We start from the raw sequence: 20,442 nt of genomic DNA, 5'->3' as shown, positions 1-20,442 counted from the left end.
AACACTCCCGACACGTGATGCGAGAAAGGGCGCGCTGGGGCGGGCTCAGGCCGCTTCTCCCCTCCTTCCGGAAGCGTAACACTGAACGCGCCTGCGCAATGGGTATCAGGTCGGCTCTTTTTCTGTTGGGACGTTATTGTGCTTTTTGTTCGGAACAGGAGGCTCCGGGGCAGAGGCTTTTTAGCCTTTCTTTCCTTCCCATAGCTTCCCCAACTATGAACCCTAAAAGTTACTGCTGCTTCTGCGGACCTACACAGTTACTGCATCAGCTCTAGGATGTGCATGCTCCACTAAAAACCCTTCGGCCGGACAGAGGTAACCTCACCCATCTGGCAAACAAATGCGCGTGCGTATGAGGGGAGGGCGCTCCGCTCGAGATTCCTACTGCGCATGTGACAAGAAGGATTCCCCCCCCCCCCCGTTGAGGGAAACCTGCCTTCCTAGCGTAGGGGAGGTACGTCTTTGACCTCTACGCTTGCGCGCAGGTGGGCTGTCCGTGTCGACGTTTCAAGCCCGTCTGTCCCCGATGTTCCAGGCCCTGTGCACCATCCCTGCCGTGGGAGGCTTTGGAGGAGTTACCCTGCCTGGAGGTTTCCTCAACGTATCAAAAAGACGACCTTAGAGGCATTGATTTTTAAGCTCTCTTTGCTTTTACCACTAGTTAAGTATAAATTCACAGCACTGTTTCAAATATTTACATTTGGCTTATTATTGTAACGAAAGCTTTCCCAGCAAGACCTTTTCCCACTTTGAGAGAAGAGCTGCTACTGAGGAGAATAATAGAAATCTGAAATTCTCTTCCTCTAGAGCAAAGTTGCTAATAGGAATGGAAGTTAAAATTGCTTTCTGCAGAATTCCGCAGCCCCAGAGTGTCAGTTGCTCACTTGCTACTTTGGGCAACACTTACAATCAGGCACTGCCTTTTATGTCTCTCGAGTTTCCCCTCCTATCAAATTCTGACTTTCATTTTTTTCCCTGTTTCCTCTTGTTCTCAATTTTCTTGGTTTTGATATAACCATAGCCAGACATCTACATCATTTCTTTTCTGTTCTTCACTAATCAGTGGTCTTTGTGCTATGCTTTATCTGCCTGCAGCGTTGCTCACGAATATGTTCTTTTCTTTAAGGCAATTAAAAAACAGTGGAATGGAAAGCAAGTGGTATGGTCATCCCATGTTCTGCTCCTTGTCGACAATGTATACATTCCTGTTAGGCACCATATTCGTTGCTTTAAGCTCAAGTCGAATCCTACTGGTAAAATATTCAGCCAATGAAGGTAAGTTAAGACTTGGAATATATGGAGCACTTCTATCTAATCACACATTATGTCTCCTGTGTTTGGTCTCCTTATGTGTAAAGTAGAGATAATACCCTTTCAGGTACTCTGGTTCATGTAAACGATAAAGTCTGTTTAAATTTGATTTTGTAACTTTTCATTCCTGAGCAAGAAAAATGTTTGATGTTGAGTGAAATTTGGATTAGTCAAGTGCAATGCTGAGCCCTTTAGAGAACAGATAATAACATCTGACTGTTGCTTTAATCAACAGATATCTCTGGGTCTGTAGCAGTACGTGTAATTATAACTTACTTTGAAATAGGATATATATGGTCACTTGGCATTTGTGAGGTACTGTCTTAATTACTATACCAGTGTTTCAGTAGAGATTATTAGCTTTGAAATTATTAGCTCAAGAAGTCTTCTGGTTGGGTTTTTTTTTGTTTTTTTGAGAGAGAGCTTGTGTGTGCATGGTGTCGGGGAGGGGGCAAAGGAAGGGGGTAAGAGAGACTGTTAAGTAGGCTCCATGTGTGGTGCAGAGCCCAGTGCAAGGCTTGATCTCAAGAACCTGAGATCATGACCTGAGCCGAAATCAAGAATCAGACACTTAACCAACTGAGCCACCCAGGTGCCCCTTCTGTTTTTTTTTTTTTAATGTAGGAATTTGTGTTTAGATAAACAGTTTAATTCTACAGAGCTGTATTGAGAACCTTTCACTAGTTATTGAAGACACACAAAGTCATGACATCACGACCCTTAATGGTTTGCTTGTGGAGTCCGATGTGTATATAAGTCTCTACTTTGGTTAACATTTATCTCTTGGGCACTAGGCCAAGTATTAAGTAGCAGTGTTCAAAGTGTGCAAGACATAGACATTGTTCTCAAGAACTCGGTTTATTAGGAGAGCTGTACGTGTGAAACATCATGAAAATATGGTAGAATAAATGCAGTTCTATATCAAAGATGCAGAGATAGTTTAGATTAGGAAGTGATATATTCTATCTGGGAGAGGATGGTATGGAGTGCAAAGGGATCAGGGAACACTCCCTGATAAGGTGAAGTTGATCCACAAGAAGACCAGTGGGCAGGGGTATTCAGAACAGAAGCAACAATCCATAAAAATGAATAGATACGTTAAAAAAAAAAAAAAGAATGAATTGTGAGAACATGTACTTCAGAATTACTGAGCAAAATTTTAAAGACTTGGAGGAGAGGGGCAAGGGGTGCTTGACCATAGGGGAAAGTTATGATCAGATACTTAAGGACTTCATATGCCATGCTAAGGAGCTGGAACTTTGACTTTATTCTCTAGGCCCTAGAGTCTGGGGCGTGGGAATGCTTGAAGATTATAAACAAAGTGAGAGAGACTGTTATGGTAGCAGGATAGAGGATGGACTCGGGAAGAGACTGGAAGCAGAGTAGCCAGTTGAGGTTATTGCAAATTCAAGCCAGAGATGAAGAAGACTAACCAAGGCTTTTGAGGTAAAAATAGAGAAGAGAGGATAGATTAAAAAAAAATACTCTAAACATAGAAAAGCCAGGACTCAGAGAATGTATTGAATATGGAGACTAAAGAACATGAAATACTATATAGCTCAAAGGTTTCTGGTTTGGGGTGCTAAGTAGATTGATGGTGTTCTCAGCTCAGATGGAAGCTATTAGTAGGAAGAAGCAGGTTGGCCAGAATTCAGAAAGATTACAGAGTTTTAGTTAGGTACCTTCCCTCCTGGCCAGGAGCTATGTCCTTGTTCATTGTGACATTCTGCACTATCTAGCACATCACATATGTGAAGGAAATACCAATTAAATTCATGCATAGGAGGTAGTTATTCATGTGGATATGTTTAGTGAGCATTAAATGTTGCAGAATACAGATTTGGAGACATTAATATTAAATTGACATTTACAGCCATAGGAGCAGAGAGCTCATTCAGGGTAAGCATGCAGAAGGAGAAAATAAGAGCCAAGGATAGAATTACTAGGAATGCCAACATTTAAGAGCCATGCCGACACTCAGATGTTAAGAAAGAATCCTTAGAGAAATAAGAGAACTAAATGCACATGACTTATAGAAGGGAAGGAAATGAGTTTGGAGACAAAGGAAATAGTATCATAATAAGATAGGGATTAAAGCGTGCCCTTTGGAATTAGTAATTAGAAGATGTTTGGTAATCTCAGAGACTAGGTAGTTTGAATAAAGTGATGGGATCAGAAACCAGATTGCTTGGGAATAAGACCTGAATGGAAAGTGGGTAAAAGGGACATAATGAATGTTGGTGCTATTTTAGGGAAAGAAGGAGAAAGTATGGTAGCTGGGGCAGGGGTAGGAGCTTATATTTTGTGTTTTTTTTTTTTGGATAGGACAGTTTGAGCATACTTACAGGCCAAGGGGGGACGCCAGTTAATAGAAGACAGAGAAAGTACTTATTGGAGCAGAGTTCCTGAAGAGAAAGGAAATTTTTAAAGGGGAGAATGGGTCATAAGGGATCATGGCCCCTTTCTTTGGACTAAAGGGAGCCCAGTAAGGATGGATGCAGTGTAAATAAGGTGTATGAGCGAGGGCAGAAGGTAAGCGTAAGGAGGCCCAATGTGATGCTGAGTCACAGTTTGGGATCTACTATGACAGAAATATAATTTAAAAATAAATAAAAGCCAAAGTGAGTTCTAGAGCAGTGGCAAGAATTTGAGAGCTGTAATCTGAAGGCCTTTCCCCCGTTCTTGTTGTGTGCATGTTCGCTTGTGTGTATCATAGAAATCAGTGCAAAGTAATTATTAGCAGATAGTAGAGTGTGATCTCAGCCTAGCTTTAAGCTCAGAGAAGGGAGGAGAAGTTTTAATGAGGCTTCGAATGATGGAGAAAGTTTAACAGGCAAGTATTAAATTCAGGTGAACATTTATTACATGCAGAATACTGTTACCTGCCAGTTATATGAAGATGACTAACGTGGGCCCTTTCTCATAAGAAGCTTACATTCTAAGGTAAGACATACACAGAAGTAACTATAATACAGTGGGACAAGTACTGCTATAAAGGTTTACAGGTAGTGCAGCAGGATCTAGATAAACAAAGAATTGACTATGCTTATGTTGAGAAGGTCAAGGGAAACCGCAGAAAAAAGAAAAAAGGTGTTCTGGATAGAAAGAATGCTGAGTTGGCATTTTCCCTCTGTACTTGGCCAGTTTTGGTTTTTCATATCATGACCAAGGGAAACAGGCAAATGTTTCGAAAGGGGGGAAATGCATTCCTTAAAATAGGACCTAACAAAGTTTGTTGTTCATGGCAAAATTGTACAGCAAGTTGTTTGTCAGCATTTGGAATAGATAGAGGTAACAGCTAAGACCAAGGCAAACTGACCTAACCTCATTTCCTAATTAAATTGACTTGTAAGTTAAGAACTATCTTCCCAACTCGTCAGTGGGTTTGGATTATGTCAGATATTTCCTCCCAGCCCTAGAGGTAGCCAGAGCCCTGGGCACTTGCCTCTTGGCTCTAATAGCTTCCTTCTTTTACCCCAGTGTACTGTTTATCCCAGAGTGCCAAACAAATACTGTTTCCTATGCATGCCACGATGCGAAACAGATGGGACTACTCTAAGGGAATATCACAGACTGTGTACCTTGATTCTAGCAAGGCAGGCAAGTCACACAAGAGGAACCATGAGCCGGGTCCTAATTCAGCCAGATAAAGTCATAGCTTTTGAGGAGTCAGGCCCTGAATGCTAATTAGTGGTCATTTTAGAAGCCCATCTCTAATGCCATACCCCAAAGTCTTCTTTGCCCATAGCCTTAACCTCCTCCACATATTTATCAGTAACTTGGATGAAAACATCAGAAGGCTGTTAATCAAACTCAAGAATAATAAAACACTGAATGTCATAAGGATGGCTAATACATTAGGTGAACGGATTAAAAAATCCAAGAGAGAACAAAGCCAACTGGATGAAGTTTAATATAACCAGTATTAAAATCCAGCTTTTAGAAACAGCTATAAATTATTAACTGTATATAAGCATTATGTAGAACAAAATTTATAGTTAAAAAAATTTGTTACATTTCAGAAAACAAGTATGATTATCTTCCAACTACTGTGAATGTGTGCTCAGAATTGGTGAAGCTAGTTTTCTGCATGCTTGTGTCATTCTGGGTTGTAAAGAAAGGTAAGTCTTGAAGTGGTACTCTATACTTGTTAAAAAATCACAGAATCAAAACATTTTAAAACTGAAAGGAACATTCAATGTCATTTAGTCTAGCCCACTAATTTTATATATGTGAGGACACTAACATACAAACTTAGGTATGATCACCACTGTTTTGCAAGTGGAGAAACAGGCCCAAAGAGAAAATGCTATGCAGTGGTGGGTAGGAAGGGGCAGGGGCCAGGACTCCAGCCCACGTTTTCCTCATGTCTTGGCCATTGCTCTACCTTGTTACTTGTTCCTTTGTTGGGTCACACAGCGAGTTAGTTTTTATTCAAGTTCAGGATTTTCTGAATCACTGCTGTCTGATTTGATATGTAGCATATTGCCAAACAGCCCCCATTTCCTACAGGGGTGGTAGTATAGTGGATTGGAGTCAGAGAGACTATATTCTGGGGCAGATTATTTTAACTTCCCTGACTTCCAATTTCATCAATTATCGAGGAGAGATACTCATTCCTTCCTCACATCTAAAACATCTGGCCTTTTGTGGCTCTTCATATGTATTATGTATTAATTCTCCACCTTAGTTGCCCAATTCTTGAGCCTTAGCACATTCTATGCTTTGCCCTCACATGTGAGGTAAACATAGAATTTAAAGTATTAACTGTCTTTTTCAGGAAGATTTCTTTTTATTCTTAAAAGTTTCAATTTGTGCAAAGTTTCTAGTTGGAATACATTTCTTAATCTCATGAAATTTATGTGTTATTTGCAGGGCTTATATTTAAATTGTTTTCTATTTTTGCAGGTTATTTTACATTCTCTTGTTATGGTACCTTCCTAAGTTTCTGGAAATCTAGAGATGGGATCATAACTCATATGAAGATTAGTAAAATTTAATTTTCTCTACTCCCATATTATAAATTTTTGCCTGGTATCGTCTTTTCCTGATTCGCCCCTCCCCCCCCGAGGGGGAAGAAAATCCCAGCATAAATGCTTGATTTTTTTTTTTCCTCTATGTTCTAACATCTAGCTCTCTCTCTTGGCTTTAGGCTCTCATAGTAGTAAGAGAAACCTTAAGTATCCTGAGATGTTCCAAGTGATGTTTCAAGTTAACAGGAATTAGGTTTTCCTAAGGGTGTTGCTGATTGTCAGTGATGAGGCATGGTAGTTGGTGGGCTGAAGAAAGAGAGATAATATGAAATCCTACATTGCCTTTAATTTCTTAAGGCTAATAGTCACTGATGAAAGCAAGTTCATAAAGCCTCAAAGAATTGTATCAGTAATCAAATACAACTCTAAAAATATGGGCATTCATCAGGATCCTTTGTTTATTGCTGTCTTTCTTTCTTTAGAAGATCATCAAAGTAGAAACTTGAGATGTGCTTCCTGGAAGGAATTCTCTAATTTCATGAAGTGGTCCATCCCTGCCTTTCTTTATTTCCTGGATAATTTGATCGTCTTCTATGTCATTTCCTACCTTCAGCCTGTAAGTAAATATGATAGAAAATAGCACTGGAAAAATACAGAGAAATGAATCCCAGAACTAATCTTTTTTATCATTTTCATTGTCAGTGTTAGTTTTTCTTTGCCCCCAGTGGTCTTCCTGAGGTTTGACCAGAATCGTCTGAATACGGAATTACCAATCTGCTTGCCACATTCTCTCTCTGTTAAAGATTGCTGTAGAAAGCTGTGCTGACTGTTTGGCAGGAGCTGGTCCCTGGCCAGTGAATGTGGAGCCATCTCTGTGTGTAACCTTAGTCAGTCTGCCTGTTTGCTGAGCCATCCTATGGTCACCAGCCTCCATTAACTTTAGCATTTAGTACCTCCAAACAGATTTCCATGATTAACTCAGAAAATCATGTACTCAGTGCACTACTTTGTCCTATACCTGCTTTAATGTAATACCTGCATTCTGTTTGTATGATCTTTTTTTCTTTTTCTGTTAGTCCTATCATTTAACCAACAAGTTCCTTAAAGGTAGAAAATACTTTTTCCCAGCTATAAATGCTATCTATACCTGATAATACTAGGGATGTTTCTCATCTCTCTTGGCATCCTCCATGCCAATTGAGAAATCCATTCGTAATCGGAATTAAAATTTGGTCTTCTGCTTTTACATATTACTCACTTTGGGGCATGTGTATATTTTCCCCTAATATTTTATAAAATGAAGATTTCTATTGCCATTGTTGCCAAAATGTGTTTTAAGTTTCTTTAAAGAATATATGCAGACATTTTGATGATAAATAGGATTTTTATTGGCACTAGGTCTCTATCTGAAGCTTCTTAAATATAGCCAAATCAGTTTGAGAGTGGGACAAGAAGGAGAGATCCGTGGAGCACTAAGTAGAAAACAGGAATTTGATTCTTTTGCACAATTTAGAAGCTGTGTATTAGGCAACCCCCAAGTACTGTGTCAGTTGCCCGTCTGTAAAATAGAATAACATTAGAATACCATACCAACCCAAAGGCAGGAACCTGGGCCAGGTGATCACCTGAAGTTCCTTTCAGCTGTGTGATCCATGTTATTAGTAAGTGTTTTGAATATTAGAATGTGTTCTCTTACATTCTTCCACTTTGTTTTTCAGATCTGAGAATTCCTTTACCCAACAACATAATTTTTCGCATCAATGAGTACATAGTTGTTGTATTTTATTTAGGTCAGCTCTAAATTTATATCCCTTTCCTCTCTCCTCAGTATGAAAGCAAGATTGCAGCTTCCTTGTTCTTCCAGCTTATTGCTTTGCTCTTCCTTCCTGATGGTGCACAACCACAGATCTTACAAAATCAGTCACATGGCATATTCTGTATATTGCTGTGCCCAAGTCTAGTTGGAAAGAATTAGAGATGCATGGAAGTTTTGGGGCAGAGAGCTCTGGTGTTTCGTTTATTTCTGCTCTTGCATGGGAAGCAGTTTCAGAATTCACCAGGGCAGCCAGGCTGCTTGGTTAGGTGATGTGCACTGTTACTGTGATTGATCAGAGCCACTGCCTCCTCCCTCTTACCAGCCACTTACTTTCCTCCTCAGCTCTTACTCTTCTCCTACGCAGGGGTTCATAAACATTTGTCTCCAGAGGACACTGAGAAATCCTTAAAACAGTGCTTCCCATAAGAAATTCAATAGAAAAACAACAATGTTATATTCTTGGAATTTTTGCTGGTTTTTATTGGATTTATTCTTATTTCTTTAATTCACCTACATGGTAGCCATGTTTGCTGGTTATATAAGACTATTGAAAAATACTCTTTGGAGTTCAGTCACCTTAAACTGACAGCAAGGAAAAAGGCAAAGTGAAGTAAACAAGTAGGATTTGTTTTTAAAAATTGTTAATATTGTCAGATCCAATCATGGGGAGCAATGATGAAATTTCATACTTTCCGAGCCAAAGTATATACATGTTCAGATTAATATCTCATATGTGAAATATGACTGAATTCATGAAAAGAGACCTTTATGAAATCTGGCTAACACATTTCTAAGTGTTGAGAACAATATGAATAAATCAAAGGACTGTCAAATAGGAATTTGGTATTGAATCACTGGTACTGAGTCACTGCAGTTCAACCAGGAGAACTGATTGAATTCCTACAATAGTAAAGATGCTTAAAAACCTGTACCTCAATTTTCTTACTGTATAAATGGGCCTAACACTACTTGCCTTCCCTCCACCCCTGGAAATAGTGTGAAAAATCTATAAAGCACTTGAAGAGCTTGAAAAAGTATGCTTCATAAGCAAGGTAGCTGTTATTTCTAGACCTGAACATTTAGAGTTCTAAGCATTTCCAGATCTGCATATACAGATTATTTACACAGGCATTTGCTGAATTTAAGCATGTTTTCAAAGCCTATACAATAATTTGGTCATATCTGCATACATTTAACAACCAATAAAAATGGAATTTAATCCTCTAGTGAAATAGCTGCCCTAATAACCCCTCAGGTTTTTGATCAAAAAGCTCTTTTTATCAGGTGAACCAGAGAGCTGGGAGATTTCTGAAGTCACTACTTTGTTTGGATTGTAACTCTATCTTCTCCTTCTTTCTAGGCCATGGCTGTTATCTTCTCAAATTTTAGCATTATAACAACAGCTCTTCTATTCAGGATAGTGCTGAAGTAAGTAACTAGCTCTGATATCATATATCATACTTTAAAACAGCACAGCCTTATTTCAGATGATATACCCAGAGCACTGAACCCTCCGAATCCCAGGGCCGAGATTTTATTCCTAACTGGCTTTGTGTTTTGGACAAATTGGTTAACCCATCTAGAAACCAGCTCTAGTGCTGGCACATCTAAATCTTTGCAACTAGATGTATGAAAAGTTTTTTCTTAGCATCTCAAAAAAATAAATAAATAATTGACCAGCTTATTTTAGTTTTTAGTGCCAGATTTTCAACAAAGAATTGATGGGCTCTCCCCGCCCCAAGATCTCTATACTTTAGTAGGGAACCAAGAAGTTCCTAAATATTGTTAATGCATTTGTTATTTGTAGTTTGGAGATGATAAAGAGTGGCAAATTCCTTATTAAACTACTTGAGATGAGTACATGATTTAAGCTCTGATTGGCAGAGGATTTGCATGAGGAATCTAGTCAAAAGTACGATTAATAGGAATGATAGATTTTTAAACTTTTAAAAAATGCTATCACCAGTGTTTCCTTTCTCCAGGAAGACCTTTGAATAAAATAAACATTTTTAAGTAAACAGGCTCTGCTACCAAGCGAAGGCCAGAATATTCTAAGGTATAATGGGATCTGGGTATTTAACTCCAGTTTAATTTGTTACGTGATGATGATAAAAATAAAATTAACTTCTTGTTATATTTGTTGTGATTGTTTTTTTTTTTAATTTTGCGTTCACTTCCCCTTTTAATTTCTTATTTCTCGTGCCATGTCATAGTATGTGCTTTCATAATTTGTGTGTACAGAAGGTTGAATGGCTTAGTATATAGGCACTCAGTTAATATTTGTTGAATCCATGATGGATTCAGTACATTGATTATATGGAATCTTGAAAGACTTTCTTTTATCCTGAGGAAGCATTCAATTTAACAGTTGATGTGAGAGATGAGGAAAAAAAAAAACAAACATTATATTTCATCCAGGTTAAAAGTTAGAGTGCACTGAAATTTGCAGGTTCTTCATTTATGAATTGTGACAATAATTCAACTAGCAAATTAAAGAATGCTAATTCCAAAATGTTTTGAAGTCTTTAAAATCAACAAAAGTCACTTTATAGGATAAAAAGTTGGCTTCTGAGATATATATATATGTTATATATAAGCAGTAATATCTTTATATTGATTCCTGTGATAAAATTGGAGGTGCATGTTCGTGGAGGAATAAAATTGGCCCTGCCATATAATAGAAGGTTCATTATTTGATAAGGGAGTCTCATAAAGGGGTCTCAAAAACATGTTGGCTTTTTTTTAAGTAAAATTTTTTTTTCTGTGAAATGACAGTTTATGTGGGTACACATGGTATTATACCTACATTATACAATACATAAGTATTGTGTCAAGATTATATCAATTTTTTTTAAAGATTTATTTATTTATTTTGAGAGAGTGAGAATGAGAGAGAGAGTACATGAGAGCGGGGAGGGTTAGAGGGAGAAGCAGGCCCCTCGCCGAGCAGGGAGCCCGATGCGGGACTCGATCCCGGGACTCCAGGATCATGACCTGAGCCGAAGGCAGTTGCTTAACCAACTGAGCCACCCAGGCGCCCAAGATTATATCAATTTAAAATTGAATTTGCCAAAGCAAAAATGTATTGCCAGATTTGGAATTGGCCCATAGCTCTAGCTGTGCCCTTAATTGTATATAATATTTTTTTTGTTTTTGTTTGTTTTAATTTACTCCAAAGCATGAGCTGTGGCTCAGAGGTCAGGGCCTCTCAGAAAGGCCTTATCCAGGGCTGGCCGACTGGTTTGTAGGCAACAGGGCAGGCAGGCTTTCAGTTGGACAGTGAGAAGATAACACAATAAAGACTCCTCAGGGCCAAGGGCTGGGCCAAGGGCTGAGCCGAGGGCCTTTCCCCAGCTAGGCTTAACTCCACAGCAACCCCAGGAGGCAGGAGTTATTGTCCCGGTTCATCAGGAGATTCATCTCAAGCTGAGTCTGTGCCTAGGGCCCAGAGCCACCAGGCATTTTGCAGCATTTAGGTGGCTTTGACCACAGGGGAGGGAGCATGTGGGGCAGCAAGGTTAGAGGCAGAGGGACCAACTCAAAGTGAACTGCCCCTGTCAGGCTAAGACAGCTAGCACATGGGCAGAGATGGCCCTCTTAAATTTTTAAGCATTAAACTATATTAAGAAAGTTCTTAGTGTAACCAAATCTGAATCTGATTATACTGAAAACTTAATTATAATAACATTGTTATATTGTTGCTAGTTTTAATAATAATTAATGTTATGAACTAAAGTTCCAAGAAGCTTTTGCCCATATTTTATCTCTTAATATTCAGAGCAGTAATATTCTTACGCATGTATTTGCTTTGTTGTTAATCTCTTTGTTTTGAATCCTTCCAAGTTAATTAAATAGACAATAAAATCACTCCATTTTTATTATTTTTGCAGGCAGTAACTTGGCTCCTAGAGGGGGTCTTAATTTGACTGATTCACAAATCAGCACTGAAGCTAGTTTTAATATTGCTAAAAGAATATAATAAATCTAATACTGTCTTTTATGAGAATGTCTTCCAAGTACTGTATTATCTATTATTACATTTTAAATCAACTTTGTTCTATTTTGATCATTTTGTCATTGGTGGCATATGTTGTTTGTTTGGTTTTCCTTATTCAGTCTACTCTTTGTGAGCCATTTAATGTTCTTTTGCCCTTAACAATAAAATTTTGACCCAGGAGTAGCAGCTTGAGTCTTATTACATATTCTTAATGTGTTTGCCATAAATAACTCATTTTACATTTAGAATATTTTTTAATTTAAATTCAATTAGTTAACATATAGTATATTGGTTTCAGAGGTAGAGTTCAAGTTGTATGTAATACCCAGTGCTCATTATATCATGTGTTCTCCTTAATGCCCATCCCCCTGTTACCCTATCCTCCCAGCCCCCTACGTTTAGAATATGAAAGCTCTTGTTTTATACTTGACTCTAGCAGAGCCATCAAATACCTTTCTCATACAAAGAGTATAAGGCTACACAGGTAGGAAAAAGGAAGACCAGTGACTAATGCAAAAATTAGTTGGAAGAATTTGAAAGTGGTAGAAAGAAAAATAGCACCAATCAAGTATCTTACCGGATGTTCAGGAGAAACCCCATGTGAATGTGTAGATTTGTTCTTTGAAGTATAGCCACTGGTCCACAGTGGAAACTGGTGGCAGGCATTATGCCTTGGAGCCTTATTAAGGCTTGGCAAAGTTGTACTATCTTGTTTAATTAGACTTTAGGAAATAGTATCAACCTGAACATTGAGATCTGGGGGCAGAAGATAACCAAACAAGCACTTTTATCTAGAAAAATGTATATAAATTTCTCTGATATCTTCAAAAGGAAGCTGTTGGGAAAAAAAAATCAATGAAAAACATTTTGACACATGATGGGTGTCTTAGAAGTTATGGTAACGTTTAGTTACTCTCCAAATAAGCAAAAAAAAAAAAAAGTGCCACTCACTGGTACAAGCATTTCTTCAAAATCATTCACTTGATAACTCTCTTTTGTAAGTTCCTGTTATAAATATGCCACTGGTCACTGTCTGTGCTAAGAAATGTTTTATGTACAATTTTTTTTTAAAGTCCTGTGAGTCTTTCCACTTTATTTTCATGTTCTGTCCTGTTTTACTGTCACCAGTATGGTAGAGATGCTCTTATCTAACACAATTTGGACTTAATTTTTGAGTTATTAGGAAAACTCAAAGTGGTGAATCATTAAAAAAAAAATACCTTGAACAGCTTAAGATGTGTAAATGTCCATTCATCAATGTTTTGAAGAGCTCAGGCCTTGCCTTTGAAATGTGTGGGATTTGCTGATTGTAGTTTTTTTTTGGCTTCTTTCTTGAAGCTACATTCATTATACATCATCCATGCTTTCTGGTTTCAGTTTCTTTAAAGTAGAACAAATTCTTAAAAATACTTTTAGGGTAGATTATTGTAGATTTTTATTATTTATTTCCTAATCTTATAATTAGCTCATCTGTACCCAGTTTGAAGACAGGTTAATCTTGCAAGTAATTTGCCTTTAATTAATCTTCCGGAGCATTCAACTTTTCATAAAAACTGTAATCCTTTTGCTCATAATTTATCATTTATGTAATCATTAAATATCTAATTACAATAATGAGGTCACTTGGCAAAAACACAGGAACAGAGACTCTGTGAGCATGGAGTTCATTTGGAAGCAGAAGCCCTCAGGTAGAGTGGCCTTCTAGTTGTAAGCGTTCAGCTCTAATCAGCAATCCGAATGGTTTGTTTACTGGGGTAGTGGAGAGATCGTTTAGGTGAGTTTCTACTGTTGCATTCACTAAACTGTGGGAAGCAAATTCTTTCATGCACAGTCATTTATAAGAGCACCTATCCTCAGCTGACTTTATGGGATAATTTATTAAGCTTTATTTTCTTTGCTGAAAATCTACCATTTTCAGCCTAACCCTTAATAATTTTTCCCTTCTTCTAAAATGTTACCTTGAATGAGCAATATTTGCAGTGGTACCGATTAACTTGGATAAGGCTTTGTTTAATTAGGTTCTTTTTTTCTCAGTGTCAGTATTAGTAGAAAATCTGTAGCTGTCAGAATTGAAAATTGCTAAAGGAATTATAGATTATATTATATAGAATTATATTTGTCTTGATGTCCAATAATCGGTTATATAATGATTTTTATAAGTTGGGCATATACTTTTCATCTGTCTTTTCTGTTTCCAATCAATTTGCTTTCTGCCACTTACTGCATACCAGCTACACCTTTAGAAATTTATGTGATTAGTACACAGGTTCTGACCTCATGGCTTAGGGCTATGCTATCCTCATAACTAAATGCTAGATCTGGTTATTTGAAAGTATACATGAGAAGACGTGATAGTGTGCATGTGTGTGCTGCTATCTAGGCTGGTCTGTGCACATAAAATTTTAATTCATGAAGCTCTATGGAAGCATTGATGAAATCAGACACCTCTCCCTATATATGCACCTTGGGAACTCATTATACTTAAACATTGTACTTGAGGGGTACATTGGTCCAAAAGGAAGACATTCAAACCATGGCTCAGATCCCTTGCTCTTTCATAAATATGTGACCTTAGGGAAGTCCGTTAACCTCTCAGAGCACTCTTTCCTTCCTTAGAACAGAAATTGCCTGACCCATAGTAGGTGTCCAGTAAATGCTCCAAAGTTCTTGTAACTTCCATTTCTTACCTTTTGCTTTACACTTCTTCCTTTGCTTATATTCTCCGTGTGTATGTGTGTGTGTTCCCTCTTCTTCATCTGACTAATTGATGATCTTTAAACTTGAAGATTTTGTTCTCCTTCAGATCTCCGTATCTACCCCAACCTGAGTCAGCTGCTCCTCTTTCCTTAGTCAACATTGTACATTCTTGTTGCCTTTGTATACTCTTCCCTCTGCCTGGGTATATCGCCAACTGCCATTTCACATGGCAAATTTCAGTTTATTTTTCATGTTTCACCTCAAGTGTCATTTTTTCTTTGAAACAACATCTGACTCCCATTTACAGACTCAAGGTTCCTTCCCTATTGTGCCCCAATTGTTCTGTGTATCACTTGTCACACATTATGTTTGCATTGTTTAGTTTCAAGGCTCTTCCCCTATTAAAGTGTAAATTCCTTGGGGATGGAGTTCAAGTCTTATCTCCCCAGGCTCATAGTAGCCTGGCACATTGTAGCTGCTTATTTAAATGTCTGTTGAACTGAATGAATCCACAAATAGATTGACAATAAAGCATGTCTTCTGTATCATACAAGTTTGTGGTTAGGCAAAAAAGTAAAGAAATAAAGCATTGTTGAGACTTTGTAAACTGAAACACTAAAAATACTTTTTTCCTTACTGTCCCAAACAGTAGTTTACTGTAAAATTCTTTTATGATTAAGCCATGGATCTAGGAGCAGACTCCCTCCTTAAATCTTTTTTGGGTCATGAATACCTTTGAAATTTGACAGCTTTGAAGAGTCTCATGGGATTGGTGGGGGCAGGGCCGAGAATTCACCTGTATAGAAGATTTGGCACCTACTACAAGGATTCGTGGATTTCTAAGGCTCCAAATTCAGGTTCATGGAAATCAGGTTGAGAATCTGCCATACTTACTTCCCAGCAAAGTAAAAAATTGTTACAAAGGTCTACGATCAGCTCTGGAGGTAAAAAGGAGACTTAGTTGAATCTAAAGTTAAAAGGAAACTTAACAATGAGAAGTGACTGAATGGCATTAAGGGACAATTTATTACAAAGGTGAATAAAAATGTGCTTAAGCACCAGAGACACCAACGGGTTTCCTTTGAACTTGAACTGGGAATGCTAGCAAAAACTGGGTACAGTTTATTCAACCAAGTACTTAAGTGTCTTGAGTTTTCAGTCGGAACAGTTGATATGGGAAAGGAATGGGGGGGAACAGTAGTAAAATCTTGTTTTTCCTCTTTGAATAGGAGGCATCTAAGCTGGATACAATGGGCTTCCCTCCTGATTCTGTTCTTGTCTATTGTGGCCCTCACTGCTGGGACTGAGACTTCACAGCGTAACCTGGCAGGACATGGATTTCATCATGATGCCTTCTTCAGCCCATCCAATGCCTGCCTCCTTTTCAGAAGCGAGTGCCCCGACAAAGGCCATTGCACAGCAAAGGCATGGACTTTTCCTGAAGCTAAGTGGAACACCACAACCGTGGTTTTTAGTCGCATCCATCTCGGCTTGGGCCATGTACTTATTATAGTCCAGTGTTTTATTTCTTCAATGGCCAATATCTACAATGAAAAGATACTGAAGGAAGGGAACCAGCTTGCCGAAAGCATCTTCGTACAGAACAGCAAACTCTATTTCTTTGGCATTCTTTTTAACGGACTGACGCTGGGCCTTCAGAGCAGTAACCGTGATCAGATTAAGAACTGCGGGGTCTTCTATGGCCACAATGTGTTTTCAGTTGCTCTTATTTTTGTGACTGCATTCCAGGGCCTCTCAGTGGCTTTTATTCTCAAGTTCCTGGATAACATGTTCCACGTCTTGATGGCCCAGGTCACCACTGTCACCATCACAACGGTGTCTGTCCTGGTCTTTGACTTCAGGCCCTCCCTGCAGTTTTTCTTAGAAGCACCCTCAGTTCTTCTCTCCATATTTATTTACAAAGCCAGCAAGCCTCCAGGTCTGGAGTTCGCACCTAGGCAAGAAAGAGTCCGAGATCTAAGCGGCAGTCTCTGGGAGCGCTCCAGTGGGGTAAGTTTGTGAGGATGCTGCCTTTTGCCTCTTTCTCCCAAAGTCAGCGCATGGTTATACAAGAAGAGAAACTGGTCAGTGCTTATTTTGCAAAGGATGTATTGGATTTCTGTGACTTTTAACAATTATTCAACAAACGTTCACTGGACTTAGGTGTGCAAGGGCTCGTGATAATGCTGTAAGGGGTCGAGAAAGAGCATAAATCACGGTCTTGAGGACCTTATGTATGTTCTAGAGCCACAGAACGGGGAGATGTCCCACAGGTTATCTTGTCTAGTCTTTCTAGTTTGGTAAGTGAATAAACAGACTCAGAGAGGCTAAGTGGGTTATAGATAGTACGTAAAAAAGAACCATACTAAACCCATGAGGTTTGACTCCTAGTCCATTACTCTTTCCAGCCCACCATAGTCGGGAAATATGCCTCATTCATAATAAAAGTTGGTCTTTGACATGAGTCAGTCTTGTTAAATATAAGTGGAAGTCCTGGCTCCTTGATTTTCCCTGAGTTACTCATGAACCCCAATGTGCCAGAGGGGCAGACCTTATCTCATTAAGAAGGTGGTTTTCAAGAGGATCTTCATAAGTAAGAGAAAAATTTTTTCTAGTAGTATTCTGCCAGTTGCTTATAATTCTTCTAGGAAGGTCTGTCAGTCATGGTATTAGCAGATTAATAATGGTCTTTTGGAGATTCAAGTAAGGAGTTAGATATATGTTTAAAAGATGAAATAAACTCCTCTAACTAGCTTTAAACTTAACAATGTTCATGAACATACAAAATATTAAGTACTTCGGGCGCCTGGGTGTCTCAGTTGTTAAGCGTCTGCCTTGGGCTCAGGTCATGATCCCAGGGTCCTGGGATTTTGAGTCCTGCCTCAGGCTCCCTGCTCAGCGGGGAGTCTGCTTCTCCCTCTGCCTCTGCCTGCCGCTCTGCCTATTTGTGCTCTCTCTGTCTCTCTGTCAAATAATTAAAATCTTTAAAAAAATATATTAAGTACTTCACAAAAATTATCTCTTGCCTATTAGTTCATGGTGGAACTTCCATCAGTAATGTCTCTGAAGTAGAGACAGAACAGATTCTTAAGATGAAGAAATTAGAAGGGTGGGTCTCAAATGCCCTGATCTCAGCCAGAGTACAGTTTCAAAAGTCCTGTATTCTTTTCCAGTGGTCTGATAACAGTGCTTGCCCTAATTTTTAGGTAAAAAAAAAAAAATATCGATTTTAGGTAAGGGCCTAGTTCATACTTATTTCTCCAACCACTAGTTACTTCCCTTCAAGACCAGTAGAGGGTGCTCCTTACTGTGTTCCAGTTGTTAGTTTTGAAATTCAAGTACAGAGATACATGTTGATTTTTTGTGATCTCATTGTGTGTCTAAAATTAGCTTTCCAAGAACATAAGTATTTACCTAATTTCATTTGACTAGATTATGGTTGTAGTTTAATGAAATAAATTTGCCAGTAGTGTTTCTCCTTAGTAATCATTAAATAATGCTACATTTCTAGTGTTGTTTTAAAGTAATTACTGATTTCATATTTCCTTTTAGGATGGAGAAGAACTGGAAAGACTTACCAAACCGAAAAGTGATATTGAGTCAGATGAAGATACTTTCTAATTGGTACCCAAATGATTGGCAGCTCTCAGAAACCTTATTTTCACATTTTCAGCATGTGTAATATTTATCTTTTCACTTTGATAAACAAGAACATTTCTAAAGCATTATACTCTTTGCATATATGTAACCACTCCCTAAACAGTTCCATCCAAGGCTTAGAGTACCCAAAGGCTAAAACATTCTAAGGAACTGACATGGGAGTAATAGTATGGAGACTGAATTAATGGTACTTGGTAAATCGACAAGACACATTCCCAGGTTATCTTCCTTGTCCTCCAGGGTTCCAAAAAACTTGTAATAATCGCGTTGGCTGTACCTTATAAATACACAAATAGCAGTCAGTTTGCCAGATACTCATAATTATGTAGTTCCATTCTGCATGCTAAAGTCTTCCCTTATGTATCATTATAAATATCACCTAGGTTGTCCCTTGAATTTTGAAGTTCTGGAGATATTCACTTTGCAGTTAAAAAGCAATGTGACTCTAAGAAGTTTGGTGGCAGGACCTTACCATCTGGACCAACACTGATTTGAGGGCAGTGTAGTTTGTACCAAATGTTTTGCCAAAGAAGCAATTTTTCAGAAAGAAAATGTTAGAATTAATTTTTAGAAATTCATAGGGAATTTGATTTTCAGTGATGATATTTTGATGTCTTTCTACACAAATAAGCTTCAATTTAGGTAAAAGTTGGTTCCCAGTTACTACAATTCTCACTTGGATTTTAAATCATTTAAACAAGCCACAGTGGATTTTTTCCTCCTTGGTTTGACCTCATTACTCTTGGATTATTAGATTTTAGAGAACTAAAGCCATTTTACTGTATTAGTTATTAATTAGAACTTATGATTGTTATGTTCTTACTATCATACCCTATTCCAAAGAATTGAGACACTGGCTTCAGAATCATAACAGACTGTCAGTAAGATTAATGGCTGAGAGTTCCTTTTAAGAGGGTCACTTTGGAAACAAATGACTTTCACTGAAACATTCATAGTATTACTCTAAAACAAGGAAACATCATAATAAATAAAGTACAGTAATAATACTGACACTTCAAATGCATGATATTTTTCAAGGTATTTTTGCATGCAGCCAATTAAGTATGAGGTAGAGAAGTCAGGTGAAGATAATTTAAAAGTGAGAAAACAGAAGTGACTTGCCCAAGGTCATGCAGCTAGATGGTGGTGATAAGACAGATAAGACAGGCCTAGCTCATACGCCTGTATGTTTACAGAGCACTACACTGTAGATGTGAACTTTAAGGTGTCGTTTTCATGCAGTCTATACATCTCTTTTTTCCCCTAATTTTCATGCAGATGAACATGTGATAATACTGTAAATAATCCATCTGTGATATCTGGAATAATATGACAGGCAAGAATTGGTGGAAATTTATAAATAAAATAATTATTAAACCTGTACCTTGAGTCATCACTGTCATGTGAAGTGGGACATGGGGTTCTTTTCATTTTCATTTCAAAAAATGGAGGCGGCAAGAAATCCAAAGAACTTTTAAAACTTTCTTTTTCCATAGATCTTGACTTCTGAGAATAGCAAAACTGAGAATCACCTTATCATAGGTATACCCCTCCATGTTGTGAAAGAGGGAGATTACATCATTATGGCAATTCATTTTAAAGGTAAGGAAATCAGGTATAGAAAGACCTCACTTTTAGGAACTATAATATATAAAAACATCTATCTTATAGAACAGAAAAAATTACAACAATATTATAGGCAAAGGTATTGCCTACTTTAAATACATACATTAAATAGCAGATTTCACTAGTTCATGGAGCTTGATTTTCTTATTTACAACAACTTTTATTTGTAATTACAGCTTTACTTGTGTTAACTGACCAATTAATAGGATAATGAAAACTGGAACTAAAATGTGAAGTTCTGGTGTGGATGCATTGTAGTACTTTGTGGGCACTAATGCTTTAAAAAGAGAATCACTGGAAGGTGAGAGGTCCAGAAACCATAGCTTATCATCTCAAGTGCTCTTAGAGTCAAGTGTATAACC

The 20,442-nt window shown here is 38.0% G+C and overlaps 1 protein-coding gene across 7 annotated transcripts; it reads left to right on the top strand.

The window, feature by feature from the left end:
* The first annotated feature begins 54 nt into the window (after window positions 1-54).
* Window positions 55-19,837, top strand: SLC35A5 (solute carrier family 35 member A5). Of its 7 annotated transcripts, none has more exons than XM_027582909.2 (8): window positions 55-315; window positions 536-660; window positions 1,127-1,275; window positions 5,334-5,432; window positions 6,767-6,900; window positions 9,461-9,528; window positions 16,024-16,804; window positions 18,347-19,837. In XM_027582909.2, exons 3-8 carry the CDS (start codon window positions 1,146-1,148, stop codon window positions 18,413-18,415), a joined length of 1,281 nt encoding a protein of 426 aa, XP_027438710.1. In that variant the 5' UTR covers window positions 55-315; window positions 536-660; window positions 1,127-1,145; the 3' UTR covers window positions 18,416-19,837. The 7 variants fall into 7 exon arrangements, with proteins under 7 accessions (XP_027438710.1, XP_027438709.1, XP_027438708.1 ...); XM_027582908.2 differs by having other exon boundaries at window positions 486-624; XM_027582907.2 differs by having other exon boundaries at window positions 486-660.
* The last annotated feature ends 605 nt before the right edge of the window (window positions 19,838-20,442 follow it).

This window comes from Zalophus californianus, chromosome 1 (genome assembly GCF_009762305.2).
Source record: "Zalophus californianus isolate mZalCal1 chromosome 1, mZalCal1.pri.v2, whole genome shotgun sequence".
NCBI classification, from domain to species: Eukaryota; Metazoa; Chordata; class Mammalia; order Carnivora; family Otariidae; genus Zalophus; species Zalophus californianus.
The sequence above is the reverse complement of the archived record's forward strand: the minus strand, read 5'-3'. Positions and strand labels throughout refer to the sequence as shown.